A 25462-nucleotide genomic window follows, 5' to 3' on the forward strand; every position below is an offset into this window, starting at 1 on the left:
TTGTCTGACATAATCCCAATCTTCCCAATTTCTTTTCATTTCATTTTCAAGAAGAAATTCTTTCAAAAAGATGGATTCAAATTGAGCCCAAGTTTCAGGTATTTTATTTGCCTCCTTTAAAGTTCGCCACCACTTATATGCTTTGGGCCCCAAAGTTAAACTAGCCTCCAGTGCTTGGAGATGTGGTGGGGTATTTTTTAGTTTATGTAAATCTTCCCATTTTTGGAGGAAATTAAAGATGGTATCTTTATTTCTATCTTTTTCCTCCCCGTGAAATTGAGGTGGTTTCATATCCTTTAAAACTGGATTATCCCTCAATTTATGGTGGGGTTCCTTAGGATCTCGCATAGTCACATCTAAATCTTTCGATGAAGATGGGACATCCGAGGTTTCTATTTTATTTTTATCTCTTTCTAACAATAAAGTTAATTGAGATTTTATTTCAGTGAGTGTTTGGGTTAAAATTTCCATTTGAACCCCCTGAGCTTGCACACGAGCAGTAAGATCATCAAATTGCTCTCGTGTAGCAAAAAATTCTTCCCACTGTTCTTCTTGTATTTCTGGTTCATGGGGATCTACCATAGGTTGGTCCCCAGAACTAGAACCTTCCATTACTCTCTCTTTCCCTTTTTCTGCCATTAATACACTGGAATTGGAAAGCAAAGATAAGAAATTTGCATACAAAGTAAAGTACTTCCCTGATTTTAATGGCAGGCAGTTGTTGCTGGTTTGGAAATAAACCCGAAGAGTAAGGAACAAATTTTATCGCCCGAACAAAATCGGTCACGCAAGAAATGGAGCTTCTTTGCAGAAACGGCTAGTATTCAGCCCCCTTCTTTAATAATCACGCAGGCCATTAATGCCCCTTTCCTGAACTTGCTCTCTGCTGAGCTTGTACTTGTGATGTAAATGCAGTCGAGGCTAATAAGAAAAATTCCAAACGCACAGTCGACTGATCAGACACGCATCAGAAAATAACTTCAGCTTCAGCCTGCAAAAAGGAGAAGAATGTGTGTTTTGTTGGTGTGTTCACGGAGCGGTGTTCACGAACGGGCGTGAACCAGGATTCGATGGCCCATGCTTCAGCCTACGGCGTTCCGTGAAAAGGTAGCTGCCCCCTCGATAAGTTACGTGACATAGATACACATCACGTCAAACTTTATGTGACGTGTCACCCAACACCTTTGACCAGCGACTTCACGGATCCGTGACGGGTCGACGAAGAAACACCCGTCGACTGAAATTTCCTGCGTGACGTATGAAACCCGTCGACTGAATGGATAGCGGGACTGCTGAAAATCCGTCGACTGCCTTTTCGTTGAAGGGCTCCAGAAATCCACACGACTAAACCTGTATGCTCTGATACCAATGTCAGAAGACCCCAAAAGAAAACGATGAAGCCAGAAGAAAAATAGTTTCTCCTCCCAACCTTGCCTAGATAAGTGCTGGCACCTCTCTCCCCGATTCCTCTGCCAGCCGTCCACTTTAGGTGGGTCCTACTATTCTTGGACTCTCTTACTCTCTAGGCTCCCCTTAACCCCGTTCGGGCGCCCAAGAGCCCGGACGGTCATCCTCGTGCATGTTCCCCTAGATTTACCTTAATGTCACATTAAATGTCACTTTAATGTCACATTCAATATTTGTGACCTTAACGTTACATTAAATATCACTTTTTAATGTCACACAATGCATATAAAATTGCAGTTATTGGTAGTGTGAAATTGGAATTTCAGCATGGCTCTCTATTTGTTTTGCATAATGTGAGGCATGTACCTTAGCTCAAGAAGCGCTTGATAAGTACAAGGGCAACTAGATGACAAAGGCTATCACACCACCATAGTTGTTAGGTACAAAAGGCACAATATAGTACGATATGGTAAAATACAGTACGGCCTAGGAGCGAGAAAAACTTTCCGTGGTTGGTCTTTTCACTACTCGACCATCGTCCCGTGAATCGAGTATTGCCCTTTCGGGTTGAGACGCGACGTAACCTTGAAGATGATCCACCCGCATAAAGTATCCTTCCTTAATTAATCCAACTAAGAATCAAGCACAATGAAGGCAATTAGCCTAATATCATATTCCAAGAAAATATTCCATTATTTTCCATGGCAACTTGTCATTACTGACCCTGGCCAAAACACAACACTTGGAATAATCATCCAGATCACATCCCAACAATCAATTTAATACAAAAGCATTTAGAACATTATCTAATCAATCCACAAAACAATTGTATCATTTTCCAAACATTGCACGAATAGTCGCGATAACCTTCCATCGCGTGTTTGCTTGCTCGCCCCCTTGGAATCTAAGAGATTCCATGCAAAAATTACTTAATACTTCCTCCATTCAACAAGAACATATGTCGAAGTTTCAACATTGTTCAAGACATTAGTTCTAATAATCCCTTACTTTTATTGATAACTGAACCTTCTCCCTAACGAGTACAAAAGCATCAGTCTTTCCTTTGACTTAGGGTTTCCTAACTCTTTAGCTCTCCATTTGCCTTTGAGGCCTAGAGTTGTTTGTATCTATTCCATTCAATCCATCAACATCCACCTACGGACCTGTCAGTGGAGCCACCTTGGCTCCGAAGCGTGTGCAATCTACTACCTAATGCCCAAAGTCATGGCATCGCAAGCACTGCCCTAGCTGCCTAGTCACAATAACCCGCTGCCTAAAAGAGTGTCTGTCTACCTTAATCTCTAGAAACTTTGGTATGTTTTTTGTATCTTACACAGCCACCCGTACCTTCGGGACTCCAGCGGCTGTCACTACATCTGTGAAGGAGGCAGACAGGACTATCCCAAAGAGCCATCCAAAGTCCTCCACTAACTGATGATACTCTACAGCCAATCCGGGGAATAGTAGGGTGATCGGGTGTCTAAGAAACTTGCTGTGGAGCACGAATTCCTCCACTGTGAAGCCACTATACCATGGAACCATATAGATGACCCCCTTTGTGGAGGCATAAGATAAGCTATCCACCACTAGCTCACGGGCTACCTCCGCAGAGGTGAGTCGAACCATGAAGATCCCTTGACCCATGAGAACTACCTCCACAATCTGCACTGTGCCAATGCGTAGCGTGAAGTGAAGTCAATCCTGAAGCTGGGCCCTAGATGGGGAGTGATATACGACCTAACCAAAGATTAATGTTTCTTTCACTTCCAGCTCTATGGCACAGACTGCTACAAGTTGTTCCTCAAAGAGGACGATGCACAAGGTGTTTGACAAAGGGGCACTCGCTAAATGCATCGTCGTTTGACCAGAGGTTTCCATTGCACGTCCCTGTTGAGGACCTACCGATCAAGTTGTTGTACTACCCGGGGGGGGAAGAGAGAGAGAGAGAAGGGGGGTCTAGGGAGATCGAGCGGCAGCTTGGAAACGAGAGGACATGTAGTAGGTGGGGGGCGATGGCGAGGAGGGGCAAATGTGTTGATTTCTGGTGGTGGAGGGAGACACTGAACGCCATGGGGTGACAAGCGCAGGAGAGGCTCAGCACGGGGAGGCCCTACAGGACGGGGCCGCAGGGCGAGGGAGGCAAGGGCAACATGAGGGCAGGGGAGGCACAGCGCAAGGCAACAGGGGAGGCGCAACGCGAGGGCGGGGAGAGCGCAGTGCAGGGCAACGTGAGGGCGGGGAGGCGCAACACAAGGCAAATGGGAGGCACAACGCAAGGGCGGGGGAGGTGCAGCGCAGGGGCAGGGGAGACACAGCACGCCACAAGGGGGACAAGAGGAAGGAACGGGGGAGAAAGAGCGAGGGGCGCGATGGCGGACTCAGCAACGTGACGGGCAGGGAACAAAAGCCAAAGAATGAGTTGTGCCTTGTTGTAATTGTATTCCTTCCGATTGCAATATAAACTAAAGAAATGCTGCAAGGGGCACCAGTTTTGGGACCAACAGGGTGTCCAATGTCCAAGATTGTATGGTAAAGTGTGCATTTCAATTTTGTGAATTTCTTTATTGCTGTAACCAAGTACTTAATCAGGCCTTCACCACCCTTTCCAAGAAGGAAGACTGGTTTCACCACCTTACACAACCAAAGTGAATAGTTTGAACCATCAAACCAGTCTTCTTTTGGCAAAGAAGAGGATATACACACTTGTATAGAGGGCCATAGTTGGCATTTTGAGACTAGTAGAATGGGCCTTCTATGAAACCTGGAGAGAACAAGGAGGAGGGTTCTCGTACAAACAAGCTAGATGACCTTCGGCTTTCTCCACGATCATTGGCATGTGCTAACTCCGTATGCTCTTTGTGAAAGTCTTCGCGATAACCTCACCACAATTCGGAGGAGTGGTGATAATGCTCCTCGTCTATATCATCAAAGCCTCAAAATTGGTTATAAGATAACTTCAATATCTTGCAAGACACCCACAAGGTCCAAAATCTGCAACAAACAGGAGAAATCAGCTACAAGCACTGTGTAGATGCCCTGCTTGGCCAAGATAGGCTGTCGCCTACCCAAAAACACCTTCACCTAGGGAAGAAGGGATATCGCCAATAGCCGAAAGGGGTTGCATGACGCAGAGGATGCTGTGTTTGCAGCAAACGCAAATGCTAATGCTTGTGTTTCAATCTCTGGTGGTCAAATCCACAACAGTCTCCACTCTGTCCTCTCATTTGGCGATGATACAATGTGAGCGTGCAACAGAAAAAGGAAAAGGAACACACACACACACACACACACACACAAAGGCAACTCTAAATTTTTTTTTTAAATCTACACTGAACAAGGAAAGATTTTGAATACAAGAAGCGGATTGATCAATCCCTGCACCCCCACAACATCAATGAGGGCACCACATCAAGCTGATGATGATGGCAGCACAGAAAACAGAGGAGAAAACCTAAGTCGGAGTGTGCGCCTACCAAGTGGAAGACAAAAGAATGAGTCTGCCAAGTGGGAGAAGTACCATTGGCACAAATCATGAAAACTAGCTAACTCCACTTTGGGGCCCAAAACTGTAGCCAACCAATATTTAATGCTGGTTTGACTGCGATAAATGCACGGAAAACTACCAAATGGGCATAGAAAATCCTAACAAATATGGACAATGTCCCAACAATTGGAGGCAAACTAGGAAATGCAAAAACTACCCTAGGAATGCACACAAAAACTTGACTACTGAAGGAAATACACAAAAATGCATGCTTAAATAGAACTCCCTCCCCCATCAAAACTAGTGACAAATATGTCAAAACTCCTATAGTTCTCGTCTAACTCAAACTAAGGCTCACACATAGGATGTGACAAAGCATAACAATTATGACTACTAACATAAGCAAGGCAAAGTGTATATCTACCCAATGATAAGGACATCCATAAACACCCTAGCATACACTACACTTTGGCCTTGGCTAGTTGATATTTTTATTGGCCACATATGAAGACTTTGGTTGAGTATTATGTGCATGAGTGTTCGTAGTGTCAGCTTAATAAAGTTGAACAGCACAAACAAGCACGGATATTACATCCATTACAAACTCCCAATAAAAAGTGTAGTATCTCCATGAACTTTGTTGTAGGATTATCCCATATAAATCCAGGTCATGATCATCCGATTGACAAAAAATGGCCTGATTCATTCAAACAAAGCTGATCATTAAAAGCCATGAGTTGGCTAGTCTCTTGTCGAGCATTTGTATAAACTTTATGATTTCCCAAAAGAAATAGTAAATAATCGAGATTCTAAGTTCACTAGCCATTTTTGGCAAATGGTCTTCTAGAAGCTGGAGACCCAATTGTCCATGTCCTCCATACATCTTGAGACCGATGGACAACTTGAGAGGACAAATCAAACATGAGGGATATGCTATAAGCATATGTCTCCAATAGACCATCTAATTGGGAGCATCATCTTCCACAGATCGAGTTTACTTATAATAGTGCTAAGCATTCGACTATCAGATACATCTCATTTATGTTCAAGTGCAGCTTTGAGCCAAAACCACCAATCATCATCAAGCTTAAGGAAGTGCAAATTCAGTCGCAAGAGATGTTGAGGATTACAAAGGAAAGCACTAAAACAACCTAACATCGTGCCAAGTTTTATGCTAACTAGAGGGCATGTGAATTTACCTTGAAATTCAAAAGGACCCACTTGCAAGGGTCTACAAATGAAGCTTGAAATGATTGTTTAAACGTCAAGCAACAAAATAGCATGTTGATATCTTGCATAAAGACTATGAGACCAATTTTTCACGAGGGTATCTATGCATGGCGTGCTGAGACCCAATGCATGCGTTTGCAAGGCTCCAACAAGAGGAATTTTCAAATGGTTGTTTAAACATCCCAAGGAATAGAAATGACTTGCACCAAAAGTTTGGCACTACTTTGACTCAATATAAACCTCATACCTATAAAATATAGAGCCTTCATGCTAAAGTAATGAAGTAAATATTGTCATATTTGTCAAATTGGTTCAAAAGTAACAAAGCACTAGGCATATCTCTTCATCTGATTTGAGTAACAGGTCACTTAGGCACAACCTACACAAAACAATTAATATCTACAAGGCTTTTCAGGGCAAAAGCTTCAAATATTGTCTTGCAAATCCAAATTAATGCAAAATCCGGCCTCTAACTTAGCAAGGACTTTGGGACGTATCAATGGCTAAATTAAGGGTCTAAATGCTGTTTGATAAATTCTCAAACTTGGTCCACTGGTCAATGTCTCTACATCCATCAGACATCAATGACCATCTGCACTGAGGCTATAGAAACAAGTTTAAACCGTATGATTTCACAAATTCTAAAATAGTACCATATTGAAAGCTTCTAGAAAGACAAAACACCTGGGCTTCCACGAAAGTTGAGTAACTTTGGTAGGATCAACCACAAATGCTTCTTTACCATTGCGTAGCATGCCTGACCTGGTCACTTTGGTCCGCAACTTGCCAGAATTACTCCTAATCACATAACCAGTGTCAAGATTGGCACATTTTGAACAGGAATAGAAACAAATATTTCAAATTGGCCACAATGTTCCTCTCTGAGACGGTGCAGAAATTATGGAGAGCATATTTGACGACTTCTACTAAAAAATCTTGAGAACTGAAAAAGGCACTTCACCCTCTAATACAAGTTCTCAAAATCATTGGCATAAACACGCCATAAAAACAAACAACCCATGACATTGACTGAGTGAATCCAATGAACCACAGCAAAATGCATCAAGCCAAAAACCGGTAGGTGTCTGTCATCACTCCCAATAATTGTCTACTTCACAATTCACAGTCCAGAGAGGAAATAAGCACTTACAATTCGCCCATCCATCCAGGCAAGTCATCAATAGATGCTGCATATGACAAACTCCATGATGTTATCCAAAACACAAGTGGAACTGTAGCGAATGCCAAGTGAAAACAACGCGAAGCATGAAGCATTCTGGCGTTGGGCAATGATATAATCAGGATGGACGGAAATGTCAATGGTATCTGGCAGGAAGACAATGGAGTGAAAGTTAGAAACTACCACAAGGCCATATGCAGTCAAGCAGGCAAGCATTTTTATGGTTTTCCTAGAAATCAAGATATGAGGACAGGCATACATTCGCGCACAGATTGAAAAAACCCAAAAAAAAAAAGGGGGCGTAGGCATACATTTGTGCAGAGAATGAGAAAAGAGGGTAGGCAAAACATTTGTGCACGGGTGGGAAAAGGGAATGTATTAAGGAAGACTGTTCAGAATGAGGCAAGTTCTGTGTGACTTGGTGACGATAATTTCTTGGTGAAAAGGACCCAATGGCCAAGCAATCAGCTTGAAACAGGAAGTTGAGGGTGGCACTCACATCTTTCAGAAGGGGCAGCAATGCGTACGAAAGGAGCAGAGGACCCAGAAACTGTGCACGGAGGAAAACGACCCAAAGAACAGAGTATCTGGGTCAGTTGCCTAAAAGGCGGACTCGCCCACAGTTTGAGAAGAACGGTCTGGCACTCCAGCGTCGGTGGGTCTGGTCAAGTCTACTTATTAGTACTCGCGAGTGGCCTTTTTTTCACAGTTAGATTTCATGAGTGGGAAGAGCCTGCCACCGGCTCTGCATTCCAAGTTTGTGGCTTCAGACTTCAAATTTGCACGCCTAAAGATTCCGAGTCTTCAAATTTGCACGCCTAAAGATTGTATGTACTATTAGTAGAGCAGTCGTTAAGGCGCCTTTGTGGGTTGCGTAAGAAGCCAGGTTCAATTCTTGAGGCTGGACTGCCGGGAATACGCCAAGGCGAGCGTGATTTTAGTGGGCGGGGGCGGGGGCGGGTGCTGGACGCATGGCACCCGCCCTTGCGTTTTCTTTTTTTCTTGTGAGGGAGGTGGAGGGGCTGCCACATGGCACCCGCCCCCCACCTCTCGTTAACTAATAGTAAAGATATGCATATGAGGTGTTGTGAGGGTGTCTCATACCCTTGTTGAAAATGGCATCACATTAAAAAAATAATAGCATTTAACATCACATATAAACAAAATCATCAGTAGCAAATATTGCCTACAAAAAACAAAATCATCAGTAACACATTAGGACCGGGTCATGCCAAGTTCAAGGGCGGAAGTAGAATCCTTACTCGATGAGATTAGTATCCACCCACAAATATAGATGTCCCATGAGGAGCACATGGCAAAATGAAAGTGCATTCACCATGTTATTAGGTAGTATGCCACCTATACTAAAAGAAGTTGCCTATAGGAGTTGTTGAGAGATTCTTTTGTGTTGGACTCTGGAGAGTCTTTGTCTATCTCCCAAATTTCACTAAAGAAATCTGGCACACACACACACACACTCTCTCTCTCTCTCTCTCTCTCTCTCTCTCTCTCTCTCTCTCTCTCTCTCTCTCTCTCTCTCAATTTCTGCATTGATGAGCTACACAAATCCAACTCTCACTCTCTCATCAATGCAAAAATCGTATAGCCCATCAATTCAAAAATTCTTAGAGAGACAAAGAGCGTACTAGACACACACACACACACACACACACACACATAAATTATTTATAAATTCACTTAAAAAGTAAACTTATTTGTTTTTTATTGTGTAGCTAGCGGGTTTTAGACTTGTGAAAAAAACAATGTACAAGATTTGTTTTTATTTTATCTTTTAACAATTTTAGAAGTCTTACATTTTTTTTTGGGAGTAGTATAGAGTTTTTTATTGCATTTTCTAGTTCTAATGTGGAATGTGTAGATTAAAATTATAAAGATTTGTGTGATATTGAGGCTATTTTTTATGTTTTGTTATTTGATTGAGGAAACTTATTGGATTTATATACTTTGTCAAATATATATTTTTTTAAATGTTTGTACATGTAAATTTTGAGAAAGTGCTAGTACTAAATTTATGTTTCAATGTTGAATCATCATCAAAATGATAACTCATTTTAGTTTTGGTTTTATGATAATTTGTTTTACTTTTGATGTTATACATTACTACATAAGTTTAGTATATAATTTTACTTTTTAGTATTTTTGGTACATCATTTTAATTTTTAGTATTTAGTAATAGTTAATATAAGCATTCATTAAGTATCACTTATAAATATGAAGGGAGAAACTTGAGTGGAAGCATGAGCAAGCAAAAATAAGAGATGTGAGCTATCAAGGTTAAAGCAAGAGAGCAAGAGAGAAAGATGCAAGATATGGAAACTCTAATAGTCACAATGTGTAACCAGCCTTCCCTTATTCAATAGCTATTAAAATAATAATAATAAACTAGTAATGACGACCACTTGCCAACTACACTATGCAAGTATGTGGTCATGGTGTGTGAAGTAAATATAGGGCAATGTGAGCATAAGTGCCTTTACCTCTAATAATCTTCCACTTAAAGGCGAATGTGCCTATAATGAGGAGACAACAAGAAAAGGTAACAAAGTACAACAATATGAGAAATAAATGTCAACTCATCCTACACCCATCATCTTCCTAAGAAAGGCAAAATGTTCCACTGACAGACTTTTAGTAAGCAAACGTGTAGGATTTTCGTCGATCAACAAGCTCAACAGACGTGTCCTCTACTACCTCCCTAATGAAGTGCTAGTGCACATCAATGTGCTTTGTCTTTGCATGGAAGACTAGATTCTTAGCCCATTCAATAGCAGTCATAGAATTCGAATGTAGCATAGGAGTAACAGTAATACCAAGGTCTGTTACTCCTATAGGGCACCAAATGACCTAACCATAGGGCCCCCTTGCAACTCTCTATTGCTGCAATATACTTTGCCTGAGTAGTAGACAAGGCCATGCATTTCTACACCCTAGACACCCAAGAAACAACACCTCTAGCAAATGTGAAAACATATCTAGAGGTGGACTTCCTACTACTAGCACTTCCTACATAGTCAGAGTCGATGTAATCCATGAATGTAGTGTTCTAGCCACCATCACAAATGCTCATATCTATAGTGCCTTTCAAGTATCTCACGATATCCCTCACGACATCCCAATGTCATCAGCCAAGTATAGCCATATAGCATGCCACAACTCCTACTACAAATGTTATATCAAGGTGAGTGGCTATCATGGCATACATTAAACTACGCATTGTAAATGCATAGGGGATCTTAGCCATCTCAACCTTCTACTCATTTGGTTAGGGACAATCAGTCTAATAACCTTCATATGGGAAGGTAAATGACAACTAATAAGCGTAGAATCTAGATATGAAATCGCTCAAGCATCTTCTGTATATATGCCTATTGTGACAAGTAAAGGAGCACCTTAGAGTAATTGCATAATGTGCATACCAAGAATATGTGAGACCTACCCCATGTATTCATCTCAAAGCTCCTCTTGAGTTAAGTCTTTAAAACATCTAGCTCATCGCATAAGCTCTCCCAGCAATTAACATATCATTGATATAAAGCACCAAGATAATAAAGCTACCATCACGAGTCTTTTTTGCATAAAGACACTGATCCATATCACTAAGAGTATAGCTAAGTGAATGCATGAAGCATTGAACTTATGGTACCATTCCTTAAGTACATGCTTAAGGCCATAAAGGCTCTTTCTCAAGTTGCACACTAGGTGTTCCATGGCCTTTTCCATAAAGCCCTTAGGTTGCTACATATAGATATCCTCACGCAAGTCCCTACACAAAAAAGCCATTTTCACATACATCTTATAAAGGTCCTAATCTAAATGTGCAATCAAGGCCAAAACCAATTGTAAGATAGTTATATTGACTACAAAATAAAAGACTTCATCAAAGTCAACACCATGCTCTTGCTTAAAACCGTTAGCAACCAATCTAGCCTTGTATGCTAGCTTGGGGTGTCCAGGGTCACTCTTGAACTTATACACCCACTTGCATGGCAATGTATGTTTTCCATTGGGCAAAGGAACCAAATCCCATGTATGGTTTTTTTTAATACAATGAATCAAAATCATACTGCATGGCCCTCTCCCAAAAAGAGTGACTATCACCTCTACACATGGCCTCCTCATAAGTAAGAGGCTCACCACAATCTATCACCATAACATAATCTATGGAGGGCGAAAACTAATCAAGCTGACTTCTATCTCTAGTAGACTGTCTCAAAATAGGCTATGGGTTATGTACATCCAATCTAACATTATGATCATGGGCCACTAGAATATTAGCTGTAGGCTATCTAGTTGGTTGTGCAGTAACATGGGGCTCCTTTTGAAATATCACCTTATGTATCTCAACTACATGCTTGAGTTACTTATATATATTTTCCTTATGGAAGATAACATCATGGCTATGGATGACCTTCCGAGCATGTGGACCCTATAGGCGATAGCCCATCTCACCTACATCCCCATAACCAAGAAAGATGCATTTCATTGACTTAGGATCTAGCTTATTATGTTTATCCTTGGATCCATAGCAAAAGGCCTCACATCCAAATACTCTAAGATGCACATATGAGGGAGGTTTTCCAAACCATACCTCCTCTGCAACTTGATAACCAGTAGTAGTGCATGGGGATCTATTTATCAAATGTACAACAATAGTAACTGGCTCAATCCAAAAATGCTACAAGCCTATCTCACTAAGTATAATTTGGACTCTTTCCTAAATGGTCCTCTTCTTGTGCTTGGCAACACCATTTTGGGGTGGGATATAGGGAGCGGTCAATTGTCGCTTAGTACCCCTCTCATTGCAAACCTACTCAAATGCCTTAGAGACATATTCACCCTCATTGTGAGACCTTAGGTATTTCAACATATACCTTAACTAGTTCCCAACAAGGGCAAGTCAACACTAAAAGGTAGATAAGGCATTCGATTTTTGCTTAACAGGATATGCCTAAACCTTATGAGAATAATTATCAATGAATGTAACAAAGTACTTCACACCACCAATGGTTGATAGGTCATGGGACCACATACATCAAAATGAGCAAGAGCTAAAGGCTCACCCATACACATAATATTAGACTTCTTATGAGAATTGTGTGTCTGCTTGCCATAGAAGATATAAATGAGTACGCATTTTCATATCCTTTGAGGACATGTACCCAAGGTGAGGATGCCATAAAGATACATGTGGTAGAAGATACATCAAATGAGTAAGCATTTTCATTTCCTTTACGGACATGTGCCCAAGGTGACAATGCCATAAAGATACATGTTGTATGTTAGCCCACATCCAAAACATGGTCAAGGGATCAAAATATAAACAAAGGATAGAGACTGCCAACCTTGGCACCTCAAGCAAAAACAAGATTTCCACATGTAATCTTGTATGCAAAATCACTAAAAGATACATAATAGCATGCATCATTCAACTATCCAACATATAGAAGGGGAAAATGGTCAGTTTCTCTTATAAGGAGGAGTTGGTAGATGGTATATTTGGAGAATAGATTTAAGCTCTCCTCCCACTACAAAAAAGAAAGTAAGCTTCCAAGCTTAGGTACTCAATTTACAGTGTATATAATAACTTTTTAGTTTTGGTTTAATTAACAATAAAAAATTTATGAATATTTATGACAAGTGTCATTTTTTAATATGTACAATGATTATATTAGGAAACTACCAATTGTAGAAATCAAGATTATACTCAAGTTGGCAAGGGTGTTTGAGTTAGCAGGTTGAACCATGAGTATACACAAGTAGGGCGTAATGTCACCAAGCAATGCGGGTTTGTTAAAGAGACTTGTGATATGAAGCTCTTCTTCAGTCGGGGTCTTGTCCAAAAGCCAATGATGAAGCAACTCTTTTGGTGCATTTATAATTGGCTAGCGATCATCTAATAGGGTCGAGTCTTGATCAACAAAAGATGAGTGAATTGTGTATTTTCAATAGGTCACTCTGACATGCCATTTTCCAAAATGTAAACAATATTGTTTGCCCAATTGGGTTTAAGGTTTGCCTTAAATAGTTGGGCTTCTTGCTAAATACAAAACAAGTGGAGTCGAGGAGAATATTATCAACCCCAATTGCTTTCTCACCACCACTGATGATGCAAGACATGTGACCGATAATAAAATGTTGCTTTCCTTTCCACACAACTATTAAAAAATCGATTTCTAGTAGAAATAGAACCCATCGAGAAAAATGTGGCTTCTTGTAGTGCAAGATTTGTTCACCAAATAGAGAAGTGCTTGATGGCCCACAAAAATTTTTGATGGAGCGTATGGAGGAGATGGCAAAAAGTAGGTGAAGAGTTGGGAGGTTATGGTGGTGCAATAGGAAAGGTAGATTTGGAGAGAAGGTAATGATGGTGTAGCTTAAGAGGATGATGGGAGGGGGTGAGGGAGATCTAAGCATTGGTGGTGGCTATGGGAAGGAGTGTAGTAGAATCGATGTTGTTACCTATATCGATCATGCATCTTTATGAGATGTAGAGACTTGTATTGCTATTGATATAGATATATGTATTTCCACTACTTCAAGGGTTGCCAAGTTGTGGAAAAGCAAGCACAACCCTTATCAATTCATATTAATGTTGATCACCCAAGTGTTAGCTAGGAATGGGGAAGGTTTGATGAATTGCATATTGTAGTAACCAACGACGACGTTGAGAAAAAAACAAGGCATTTATGGCCATGCTGATGATGGTGTGTAGGCTGCCATGTGACTAGTGGTGATTCTAGCATGGTGCTTCCCACAGTGCAACATCAGACGATGATGACAAACGTATTGAGGCAATTGTAAGATGACACAAGTTATGATTAGCAACACGAATGTCAATATGCTATCCATAGTAATCCTTCCATAAAGCGATGACCAATATCATGAAGATTAGCCCCAGAATTGGCAAGAAAAGGTGTAGAAGATGAGGAGTAGGGTGATTGTGATGAAGATTATGGGTGGCACAATTTGATTCCTCAAGAAATCTTACTTTATAATATTGCTTTTGTCTTTATTTTCTTTTTAAAACTAGTATCAATAATATGGTAATTGATTGAATTAATTCTACTCAAGGTTCATCCCTTGTGTACATGTATGAGCTCTCTTTCTCCCTATTCTACTTCACTCACGTGGTCCTTGCATGTGGAATCCATTTTTTAAGTGTGGGAGTGTATCTTACCTCTTGCTATTTCCTTTCCATAGTGCAGGGCATTTGCCATGCACCAAGAATTTGCAACACAGTCATATGCACTATTGTGTGTTCAATATTCAACGCAATTTAATACATCCCTCTACTTGTTCAAATTCATGCCACATGTTTTTTTATCTCAACAATGGTTCTTATGATTTGTGTAGAATAATGTACATCCAATCAACTTTCTTTTAATGCTTCCTTTTCGCTCCAATTTCATTCACAAAAATGAAATGCAACAAAAAAAATCTTTTCATGCAAGATTCAATTATTTTCTTTAACCTACTAAAAGTGAAACTACATATTTGCATGTGTTTCAGTGTTGATACATGCGTGTATCTCTCCTATTCCATTACACAATGTATGCAAGCAACTACATTGTCAAGGAGCTGGGCACTTGATGGTCGAAAGATGTGGGCTCTTGTGAAGCAGGCATGGCATGGTAGGAAGTTGAAATCTGTGAAAAATAAGATAGAAACACAAGGAAAACACTGGAGCAATCTCGTCCTGATAGGTCCTGCGAACTAATGACTCAATAATCATAAAAACTCCTCTAAGCAATTGGCTTCTAATTCGACTCCTTTCTCGATAGTTGGTCTCAAGAGAACTTTGACTCTAGAAAAACACACATAAATTCAACTCGCCTCAACCCTAGCAGAGGACTTTCTAGTAAGAGAACCATGGCTTCTCTCACTTAGAACTTTCACATACAATCTCTCTCAAAAATAGTGTCAAGGAATCAATATTTTGCTTAGCAATGTCCAAGCAAACAAGGCTAAAATGGATAAGATGCCAACTTTCTCTCTCTCTCTCTCTCTCTCTCTCTCTCTCTCTCTCTCTCTCTCTCTCTCTCTCTCTCTCTCTCTCATATTTTTGCATTAGAAGCAACATACATGCAACATAAGCATAAAAAACTGAAGATCCAAAATCACAAATAATCCTCATAGATCCACATAAGGTGATAAATAGCTATGTAATTTTAAACCCAACATTATTGCTTGACTCGTCATTTCGTATTTGATGTCTTCTTCACATGAACTACAATGGCCTTTTGCAATTCATGGGTTTTCTTGCATAGACAATCACGACAATCTATCTGGCTGGAACGAGAGAGAGAGAGAGAGAGAGAGAGAGAGAGAGAGAGAGAGAGAGAGAGAGAGAGAGAGAGAGAGAGAGAGAGAGAGAGAGAGAGAGAGAGAGAGAGAGAGAGAGAGAGAGAGAGGTTGCTGATAAAGGTCTCTCTCTTTCTCCAACTTGTCAATCTCCCTGGTTATATATTGTCAAGCTCCTTAAAACAATGACTCACCAGCTCCATTTCCACATGTTGTTTGGCAACCACACAATCAAGACATGCTAACTATCTCTTTTCCGAGCATTGTAACAAGCTCCTCGCTAGCTTTCACAACATGTCGAACTCCATCCCAAAGGAAATCACAATCAGTCATGTCCTTGCTACAGATGACGACCTACTTTTGCACAAAAACACGCCTATAAGTAGCCTAAAACCATGCTCCTTGTCCCAAAAGACACCTCACCAAAGATGTTGGGGAGTAGCATGCTCAATGGCTAAAAGATGTGGGGTCTCGTGAAGCAGGCATGCACGATAGGAAGTTATAATCTATGAAAAATAAGATAAAAATGCTAGGAAAACATCAAATCGATCTTGCACAGACAAATCTTGCAAACCAATAACTCAATAATCATAAAAACTCCTCTAGGCAACCGGCCTCTAATTTGACTCCTCTCCCAGTGATCACTCTCAAGAGAACTCTAAATCTAAAAAAACACACATCAATTTAGCTCACCTCAATCCTAGTAGTAGAGGACTTTTCAATTAGAACCTTGGCTTCTCTCACTTAGACCTTCTAGATACAATCTCTCTTAGAAATAATATCAAGGAATCAATATCTCGCTTAGCAATGTCCAACAAACTAGGCTAACATGGATAAGATGTCATCTCTCTCTCTCTCTCTCTCTCTCTCTCTCTCTCTCTCTCTCTCTCTCTCTCTCTCTCTCTCTCTCTCTCTCTCTCTCTCTCTCTCTCTCTCTCTCTCACTCTCTCTCTCTCTCTTATTTTACATTAGAAGCAACATATATGCAACATAAGCATTAAAAATTGAAGATCCAAAATCACAAATAATCCTCATAGATCCACAACATAAGGTGATAAATAGCTATGTAATTTTAAACCCAACACTATTACTTGACTCTATCATTTCATATTTGATGTCTTCTTCACATGGACTACAATGGCCTTCTTCAGTTCATGGATTTTCGATTTCTTGCATAGACAATCAAGGTAGTCTGTTTGGGATGGAACGAGGGAGGAAGAGAGAGAGAGGTTGTTGTTTTGCTGAAGAGCTCTCTCTTTCTGCAACATGTCAACCTCCTTGGCTACACGTTGTCAAGCTCCTTAAAATACCGACTCACTAGCTCCATTCCTCATGTCATTTGACAACCACATAGTTAAGACATGCTAACTATCTCTCTTCCAAGTATTGTAACCTGCTCCCCATTAGCTTGCCAGAGATGTTGACCTACTTTTCCACAAAAACACACCTATAAGTAGCCTGAAACCATGATGCTTGTTCACGAAGACATAGCTATCAGCCCCATCACAATATAGAAGTTGCTCTCTAGAAGTCACGACTATTGCCAAAAACATGCAAATTGCCTCATAGTCGACAAGGCACCAAACATGCTTCCCTGGATTGCCCTTGTTGCTGTAGTTGACTCCTCCCCAATAGAATGCCAACCACCTAGTGTCCCTGCAATCTAATCTCTAGACCCAGCACAAAAAGCACATGGCTCCTCCATGAAATTAGTCCTCCAATCCCAAGTAGCCAACTAGCTTCCCAGGAAAACACGTAGCATCCATCTCTCAAACTTGCATCATATTGCAGGTTTCCTGGATCAAAACATGCATGGCCGCCATGCTACCCTCCCCCTCCTTTCCTTTAGCTTTTCTTCATCTTTCTTTTTAGTGTGTTACTTTCTAAGGCTAATAATAGCCTTTCTTTTCCCATGTGCCATGCATAAAAAACATTGTACTCCCAAAAAATTGGCTTTGCTAGCATCCCCATGATAATAGCACACACGAGGTTTATTTCAATGCCACAAAACAATAGAAGACCTCTAATGCATCAATGGATGTCACTAGAAGACCTCTAATGCATCAATGGATGTCACTCTTGTCTTATGCCCTATCATCTTGGTAATAGCCCAACTCTTGTAATACTCGGAGCTTCATATGGCCTCAAGCCCTTCCAAACATACTACATGTTCACCCTATAGTCCATTTTGCTAGCATGCATCCCATTCCATGTAGCTCAATGTTTCAAACCCTACTTCTACTATCATTATCACATTATTCTCCTTAAGTAGAAATTGACCCAGCACATGATACTCAGGAGTTTCACATTGTGGACATTCTTTTGCATGACAATGTGACCAATGTATTCTTGATGTTGACAATGAAATCAAAATGTCACACTCTATGAGCTCAATGTGAAGACCACTGGGCACATCCTTATTATTTCAAGGATTTTGATTCATGAAGCATGTGACTATCTCTCACATAGCCCACTCACATGCTTAAACAAATCTAAAAAACTCGATACAAGTAGAGAATACACTTAGTAATACTCATCACATCATAGTCATTCGGATCAACTCTCTCTCTCTCTCTCTCTCTCTCTCTCTCTCTCTCTCTCTCTCTCTCTCTCTCTCTCTCTTTGAGGCACTATTTAAGACCAAGCACATTTGTCCATCCTTTGTTTACATCACAACATTTTATCATCATACATCCACACATCCTTTATGGCTTTGGATGCAATGACAGATAGCTTTGTGGGAAAGGCATGCATAGGGTGTGTAGTGGAGAAAGGTCTCTAAGCAAGAGTGGGGAGATCATGGTTGTGTTTTCCATGGCATGCTAAAGCTCTAGAAGCACTTGGAGCAAAAATAGTGTCTAGGTTGCACATATGATTCCAATATGATAATCTCACACGTTGCCACATGAAATCACTTAAGTAATACTTATGAAAATAAAACATTATTGGTGATGACATTAGATGTACAATTGGTTAAGAGTTGGGCCACATCCAAGTCAATCGACTTGTGTAAGTCCACTAATAGGTTTTACCTACATGCACCTCATCTTCGTGAACTTGGACTTTGTGAAAAGGGGATTGTGCCCAATCTATGGAGGTACCCTCTAAAAATGAGGGTACTCTATTGATTCCATTAAGCAAATCCACATGGAGCTCTTCGATAGGCCAACTCGTCCTTTATCTCACATGTTTGACCATTTCTCTCACTTCCACTAACATAGGACATCTTCTCTCTCTCCCCCCTTGTAGAGTGTATCTCTCTCCCCCCAAAGACTTGTATGCTCATGCTAGTAATAGGGGCTTGCCATGACTCTGAGCTTGCACATGTCTACAATGACCTGTAGTTGATAACTCCCTTGAATCAATGTGCATGGGCTATGGTTCTAATTGACAGTGTGAGTTTTAACTACCAAGGAGGATATAGTGGTGCCACATAGCAAGGGCAATTATATATATATATATATATATATATATATATATATATATATATATATATATATATATATATATATATATATATAGAGAGAGAGAGAGAGAGAGAGAGAGAGAGAGAGAGAGAGAGAGGACCCTATGATAGCTTTATTTTTTATATATGTGATTCTTTAGCATGGTATTTTTGTGTTGTTATTGATCACTTTATTAACATGATGTTATCAAGCATGTTGTTAACATGCATTAAAACTCGAACACAAGTTAGAGGAATTATGCAATTAAAAAACATATCATTTTTTTGGATCAAAATGTAATTGGATATTTTTTCATAATTCTTTGGAAAAGACAATAATAAAGCCTCAAAAAAGCTATTTTCATTCATAACATCCTTGGATGCATCATATTATATTGTGGAATGATTCGTAACACACACACACACACACACACACACACACACACACAAAGAAAAGTAGCACATTGCTTGTGTTTAAGGCACATGTCTGCATGCATGTAGATAAGTCTTAAGTGCACATCTATACAATCATACTTAGGTGAACTATATCGAGTTGTGGCACATCGTATGCATTAGGGTACATGTTTAGAAATGTGTGTGTGTGTGTGTGTGTGTGCATAATGATAGATACCTAGGTACATTGTGTTGAGTTATGGAATGACACATTGCACATGTTAGGATACATCTTTTGAGAGAGAGAGAGAGAGAGAGAGAGAGAGAGAGAGAGAGAGAGAGAGAGAGAGAGAGAGAGAGAGAGAGAGAGAGAGAGAGAGAGAGAGAGAGAGAGAGAGAGAGAGAGAGAGAGAGAGAGAGAGAGAGAGAGAGAGAGAGAGAGATCATATCTATCACAAGATATGATCTCTCTCTCTCTCAGGGATCATATCTATCACAAGATCCCCCCTCCTCTCTCTCTTTCTCTCTCTATGTCTTTGTCTTTGCACATAAGGATGCACATAGATAGGGAAAGGCAAAGGAGACACTCTACATGCATGAGATATCAATGTGTATGCACATAGATAAGATACACGTGCACATCTATACTTAAATACTCATGTATGTAGATATACATAATAGAAATATTGTACATCACACACACACACACACTCACTCACTCTCTCTCTCACTCTCACTCTCTCTCTCTCTCTCTCTCTCTCTCTTTGTGTGTGTGTGTGTGTGTACATAAGCATACATACTTATATTGAGTTGTTGAATGACACATTGTACATGTTATGATACATGAGAGAGAGAGAGAGAGAGAGAGAGAGAGAGAGAGAGAGAGAGAGAGAGAGAGAGAGAGAGAGAGAGAGAGAGAGAGAGAGAGAGAGAGAGAGAGAGAGAGAGAGAGAGAGAGAGAGAGAGAGAGAGAGAGAGAGAGAGAGAGAGAGAGAGAGAGAGGACCCTAATGATATGAGGCTAATTTATAACCCTTTCAAAAAATGTAGCATCAAATAAGAATATAAGGTTTCTAAAAGACATATATTGTTTAGTTTGAGATAGAAAGAATCCAATATATTTATGTTAAAGATTAATAGTTTAAGATAAAAAGTATTCATGTTCAACGCTCATCGCTTGCTTGATTGGTGTAAATTACGTAGGTATGTCTATCTTTGGTAGACTCCTTTTGGTCCATATATCATAGGATTATCTTAGCCTACATAACCTTACAACTACAACTACATTGTGCCCTGTAACTTGAAGATGGACCCTATCTTACTTACCCCTATAATTCTAAGCTTGTGCTACTCTTACACCATGAACGATGATCCCCACATTGATGACTTCTAAAATTGTAGTGCTAAGCCTTTACACCACATTACTTTTGGGTTTCCAAGTAGCTTATTAGTTTCCTACCTTTTGGGTCCCTAATCATTAATCTCTAAAGTCCCCCACACACACACACACAGAGTATGTTGTGCTATGCTCCTATCCCCTTGACAAACCAAAGAAAATCCCTATCTTCCTTGCACCTAAATTCTAATATTAGGCCTTTTGAGCCACATAACTCTAAGGTCCCCTAACTGCTTATTTAGATTGTACTAAAATCTCCATAATGTAAACTTCAAAATGGAAAAAAAACTTTAGCACCAATTTAAAGATAAGAAAATAAAGACATGTGAATTTATGTAAGCCTGACAAAGAGGCTATAACTCTTTCAAAATCTTCAAATGAAATGATGTTTTGGGAGTTGAAGGTAAAGTATCATGCGTATGCTTTAATATAGAAAGATAAGATGGTAGCTTGATGGAATTTTCTTCACATATAGGATCATCTAAAGTTGTCAGTAATCATGTAGTCCACTATAGAAGAAAAACTATCAACACTCTTGATTTTCTAAACCAAACAAAGCGGTTGATAGCTCCAAAGAGAGGCATGCCCCATATCCTTCACCTCAAAGCTCTTCTTGAGCTAAGTCTTCAAAGCATCCAACTCATCATGAGCACTCTCAACAATCAACATACCATCAACATATAGTACCAAAATGATAAGGCTATTATCGAGGCCTTCTTTGTGTAAAGATTGGGATCTATATCACTACAAGAGTAACCTTGTGAATGCATAAATGCATCAAACTTATGATACCATTCCCTAGGTGCCTGCTTAAGTCCATAAAGACTCTGCCTCAACTTGCACACTAGGTGTTTTCTACTCTTTTTCTCAAAGACCTTGAGATAATGTATATAAATGTCCTCATGCAAGTCCACATGTAGAAAGATTGTTTTTACATCCATCTGGTACAAGTCTAGATCCATTTGTGTAACCAAGGATAATACCAAGTATAGGGTAATCATCTTGACCATATAAGATTATCTCATCAAAATTAACTTCATTCTTCTACTTAAAACCCTTAGCAAACAATTTGGCCTTGAATACTAACTTGGGGTGATTAGGAGTACTCTTCAACTTGTACACCCACTTGCATGGAAATGCATGTTCTCATTAGGCAAAGAAACCAAATCCCATATACAATTTCTTTGCAATGAATCATACTTTGACTGCACGGCCCTCTTCCAAGAGTGACTATCATCTCTCCATGTAGCCTTGTCATACTATTAAAAATGGCAAAGGTTGAGGCGAGTAATGTGATTTTTCTACATGAAGCAAAATTCCTGCATGAAGCATAATTCCTACATGAAGCATAATTCCTGCATGAAGCAAAGTTCCTGCATGAAGCAGAGTTCCTGTGTAAAGCAAAATTCCTGCTTGAGGTAGAGTTTTTGTATGAAGTAGAATATCCTAAATCTGAAATTTTTATCAAGACATGAAGCAAGGCAGTGACAACTACATCAAGCAATGGATAAATCAAAGGAGAAGAAAAAGCGGTGCAAAGTTTGTTTTGAGTCTAGACATAGTTCAAAGCATTGTTCTTATGTTCATGGAACTTGTGAAGAAGGAAAATCCTGCAAGTATTTCACAATGTTTGATTTATACAATGAGTTTGATGGTATCCGCAAGAGGTTTTCATTTAGCAGATTAAAGAAGGCTTCAAGTTCGAAGATGGATAAAGCATGGGAGAAGTTGGATTCTTTTGAGGATATTCTTCATGATGCTTATGAATGGCATGATGATCATGAAGGCAAGAAAGTTAGGTATTGTTCAAGTGCTAAGCATATTGGGAGATTGCTTACATCAGTTTGAAAAGCTCAAGGAAAGATATGAAGTTATTTTGGATTCCAATTCAGATTGTGAATCAAGTTCAAGCAGTGATAATGATGATTGGTGCTCTTTACCCATGGTCTTGCCAAAGATTGAGGTTAAGGGAGTGAGAGAGGACAAGAGCCAAAGAAGCAAAGAATCCTCCAGTGCCCCAAACCCAATAGAGCAACTTGCCAATGAGAGAGTGGATCATCACACACTTTGCATCAATAATCTCAATGTATTTTTCATATTTTGGTATTTTGCAAACTTTCATAATCAATCTCCAGTCATCTTTAATCAAGAAGAAAGCAAGCCAATAGTTATGAACAATGAAGATGATTAGATTGGTAATCAAGAAGATTAGTTATGTATTCAAGAAGATGCTGTTGTTATGGTATGTTTGAGGATTATGGTTGTTGCAATGAAGATGTCATTATGCATGATTTTCTTGGTTTTCTTATTGATGCTAAGGAAGATAATGTAGCTATTAAGTTGGATTTCAATGAAGGAACTTTGCTAGAACTTGAAGAAGTGCCACTACTTGTAGTGCAAAATGCACCATCTTTGGATGTATTTGTTCAGGATATCAATGTTTCCAACATGCAAGATAATATTTCAGGTCATTGCATTACTCGATTTGAAGAATAAGTCTATGTCTACTCTCGGAATTGCATAATTGCAAGATTAGCACTATAATTCCTTTGTAAGAAGAGCATGATTGCAAGATTTGCACTACATTTCCTTTGCAAGAGTTGGTTGAATATGAATCATTGCAGAATGCAGTTAGTTTGCATGGTTTTTCTGAAGTTTCGTACGAGGTACACTCTATGCTTCAATCTCCAATTGAGATAATCCATTGGTTTTCTATTGAGCTTGAAAAGGAGGGAAATGCATCCAATGTCACAACAATTGAAGCTTTGTTTGTTATTAATTGGCTTCAAGAGGAGAAAACATTACTACAACATGAGGTTTCTCAATTGAGGAATATAACAGATTCCCAAGTTTCTCATTGTTTTGAAGTCATTAATGCTCTTGAAGAAGTTGTTCTCCAAAAGGATAATGAGATTGCTGATTTGCATATATAGTTGGTATTTTCTCTTGATTCAAGTCAAGTTGTTATTCTTGAGGATCTCTATGCAATTCTTGAACAATTGCTCCCAGAGTTGTTGATGTTTCAATTCAAACTGCTATTTCTGAAGAGATTGAGGACTTTGATCAGTCGATCACTAAAGTTGAAGTATTTGGAAGTATGCAAGTACCTATAGTGGATATCTATGTAGTTCATATTGTAGCAGGAATGGTTGATGTTATTCATGTTGATTGGTTTTTAACAATGAAAGTTCTGATGCTGTATAAGGTGGATGCTTGTAGCAAGTGTATGTTACAGTTTTTTGTATCAAGAAAGCTTTGGAAGTATGCAAGTACCTATAGTGGATATCTATGTAGTTCATATTGTAGCAGGAATGGTTGATGTTATTCATGTTGATTGGTTTTTAACAATGAAAGTGTTGATACTGTATAAGGTGGATGCTTGTAGCAAGTGTATGTTACCATTTTTTGTATCAAGAAAGCTTTCAAAATGATATGCAAGAACCTAAATTTCAGCAATTCTACTTTGAATTCCTACAGCAATATCTTGACTTCATGCAGTAGCAAGCCAAATTTATGTTGTACCTACAATAATAAGCTGAATTCTTGTACTTCCTATAGTAGCAAAATGTACTACAACAAGCTGAAAAATAGTCAGAAATGCTACAACAACAACCTCAAAAACAACAAATATGACATCCACATGCTGATTACTACAAGTACTTGAAAATCAATAGTTACAGGTTGTCCCCTTGCATTATAACTAGAATGAAAGTGGCTGCAACTACTGAGCCATAGTTCTATAGTACAAGAACTCATAATATACAATGACATCCATAATATATCATAGAGAATGAAGATATAGAACCATAATAGAATACGTAGATTATTGTTCCAACTACAAAGAATAATTGCATTGATTTGAAAAAATATCAATGATGATTCACAAGTTCAACAAGTAGTTGGAATCAAATTTATGCAAGTTACTAATGTAGTGCCTCATGCAGCAGTAGTGCGGAATTTTATGGACATTATGGTTATTTGTCAGTTTTATGAGATAAATAGTTCTCAAACTTTGACAATATCTCATTGCACTTATCTTGGTGCTGGAAGTAGTATTTATTTGTCTTGAATGGACAAAACAGATATCATTCATGTTACAGGAAGCTACAATCTTGATGAAAGTGATTGTAACCTTGCTGCGAGAAACATGGTTACCACAGCAAGAAACAAGGTTATTGCAGCAGAAAATAAGGTTACTACTGCAAGCAACATGGTTACTACTCCAAGCAGCATGTTTACCATTGTTAGTAAATAGGGACCCCATGCAGCAACACATTAACCCCATGTAGCAACATAGTAACCCCATGCAGCAACACAATGGCCCTATGTAGCAAAGCAGTGACCCCATAGAGCAAAGCAATAACCTCATACAACAAGACATCAACTTGGTTGCAGAAAGCAATGGTAACCCTAAGGGGAGTAAGAGAACTGATATGGAGATACTCAAGGAGCAGTAAAAGCCTTTATCAGAAACAAAGGAGGATTTTGATAGAGCAAGTCAACAAGCTATTATTGATGCAGAGTTGAAATATGAACACACTATGAGTAAGTTAGCTAGAGTGTTTGAAAATGATGTTTAGGAAGTGTATTTGTGTAGAGGCAATCA

General features: G+C 39.4%; 1 protein-coding gene across 1 annotated transcript in view; it reads right to left on the minus strand.

The window, feature by feature from the left end:
* The window catches only part of LOC148032278 (putative prolyl 4-hydroxylase 6), a 29163-nt gene extending 21397 nt beyond the window's left edge, over positions 1–7766 (minus strand). Inside the window, exons 1-3 of the mRNA XM_087682920.1 lie at positions 7613–7766; positions 7272–7447; positions 6806–6919 (exon numbers count right to left, since the gene is read on the minus strand). Of these exons, the coding sequence (XP_087539046.1) occupies positions 6806–6919; positions 7272–7447; positions 7613–7651 (329 nt within the window). The 5' untranslated portion in view covers positions 7652–7766. The remainder of the gene's footprint in view (positions 1–6805; positions 6920–7271; positions 7448–7612) is intronic.
* Positions 7767–25462: the final 17696 nt, after the last annotated feature.

This window comes from Lygodium microphyllum, chromosome 8 (genome assembly GCF_053477565.2).
Source record: "Lygodium microphyllum isolate KBCC chromosome 8, Lygodium_microphyllum_v1.1.10, whole genome shotgun sequence".
Lineage (NCBI taxonomy): Eukaryota > Viridiplantae > Streptophyta > Polypodiopsida > Schizaeales > Lygodiaceae > Lygodium > Lygodium microphyllum.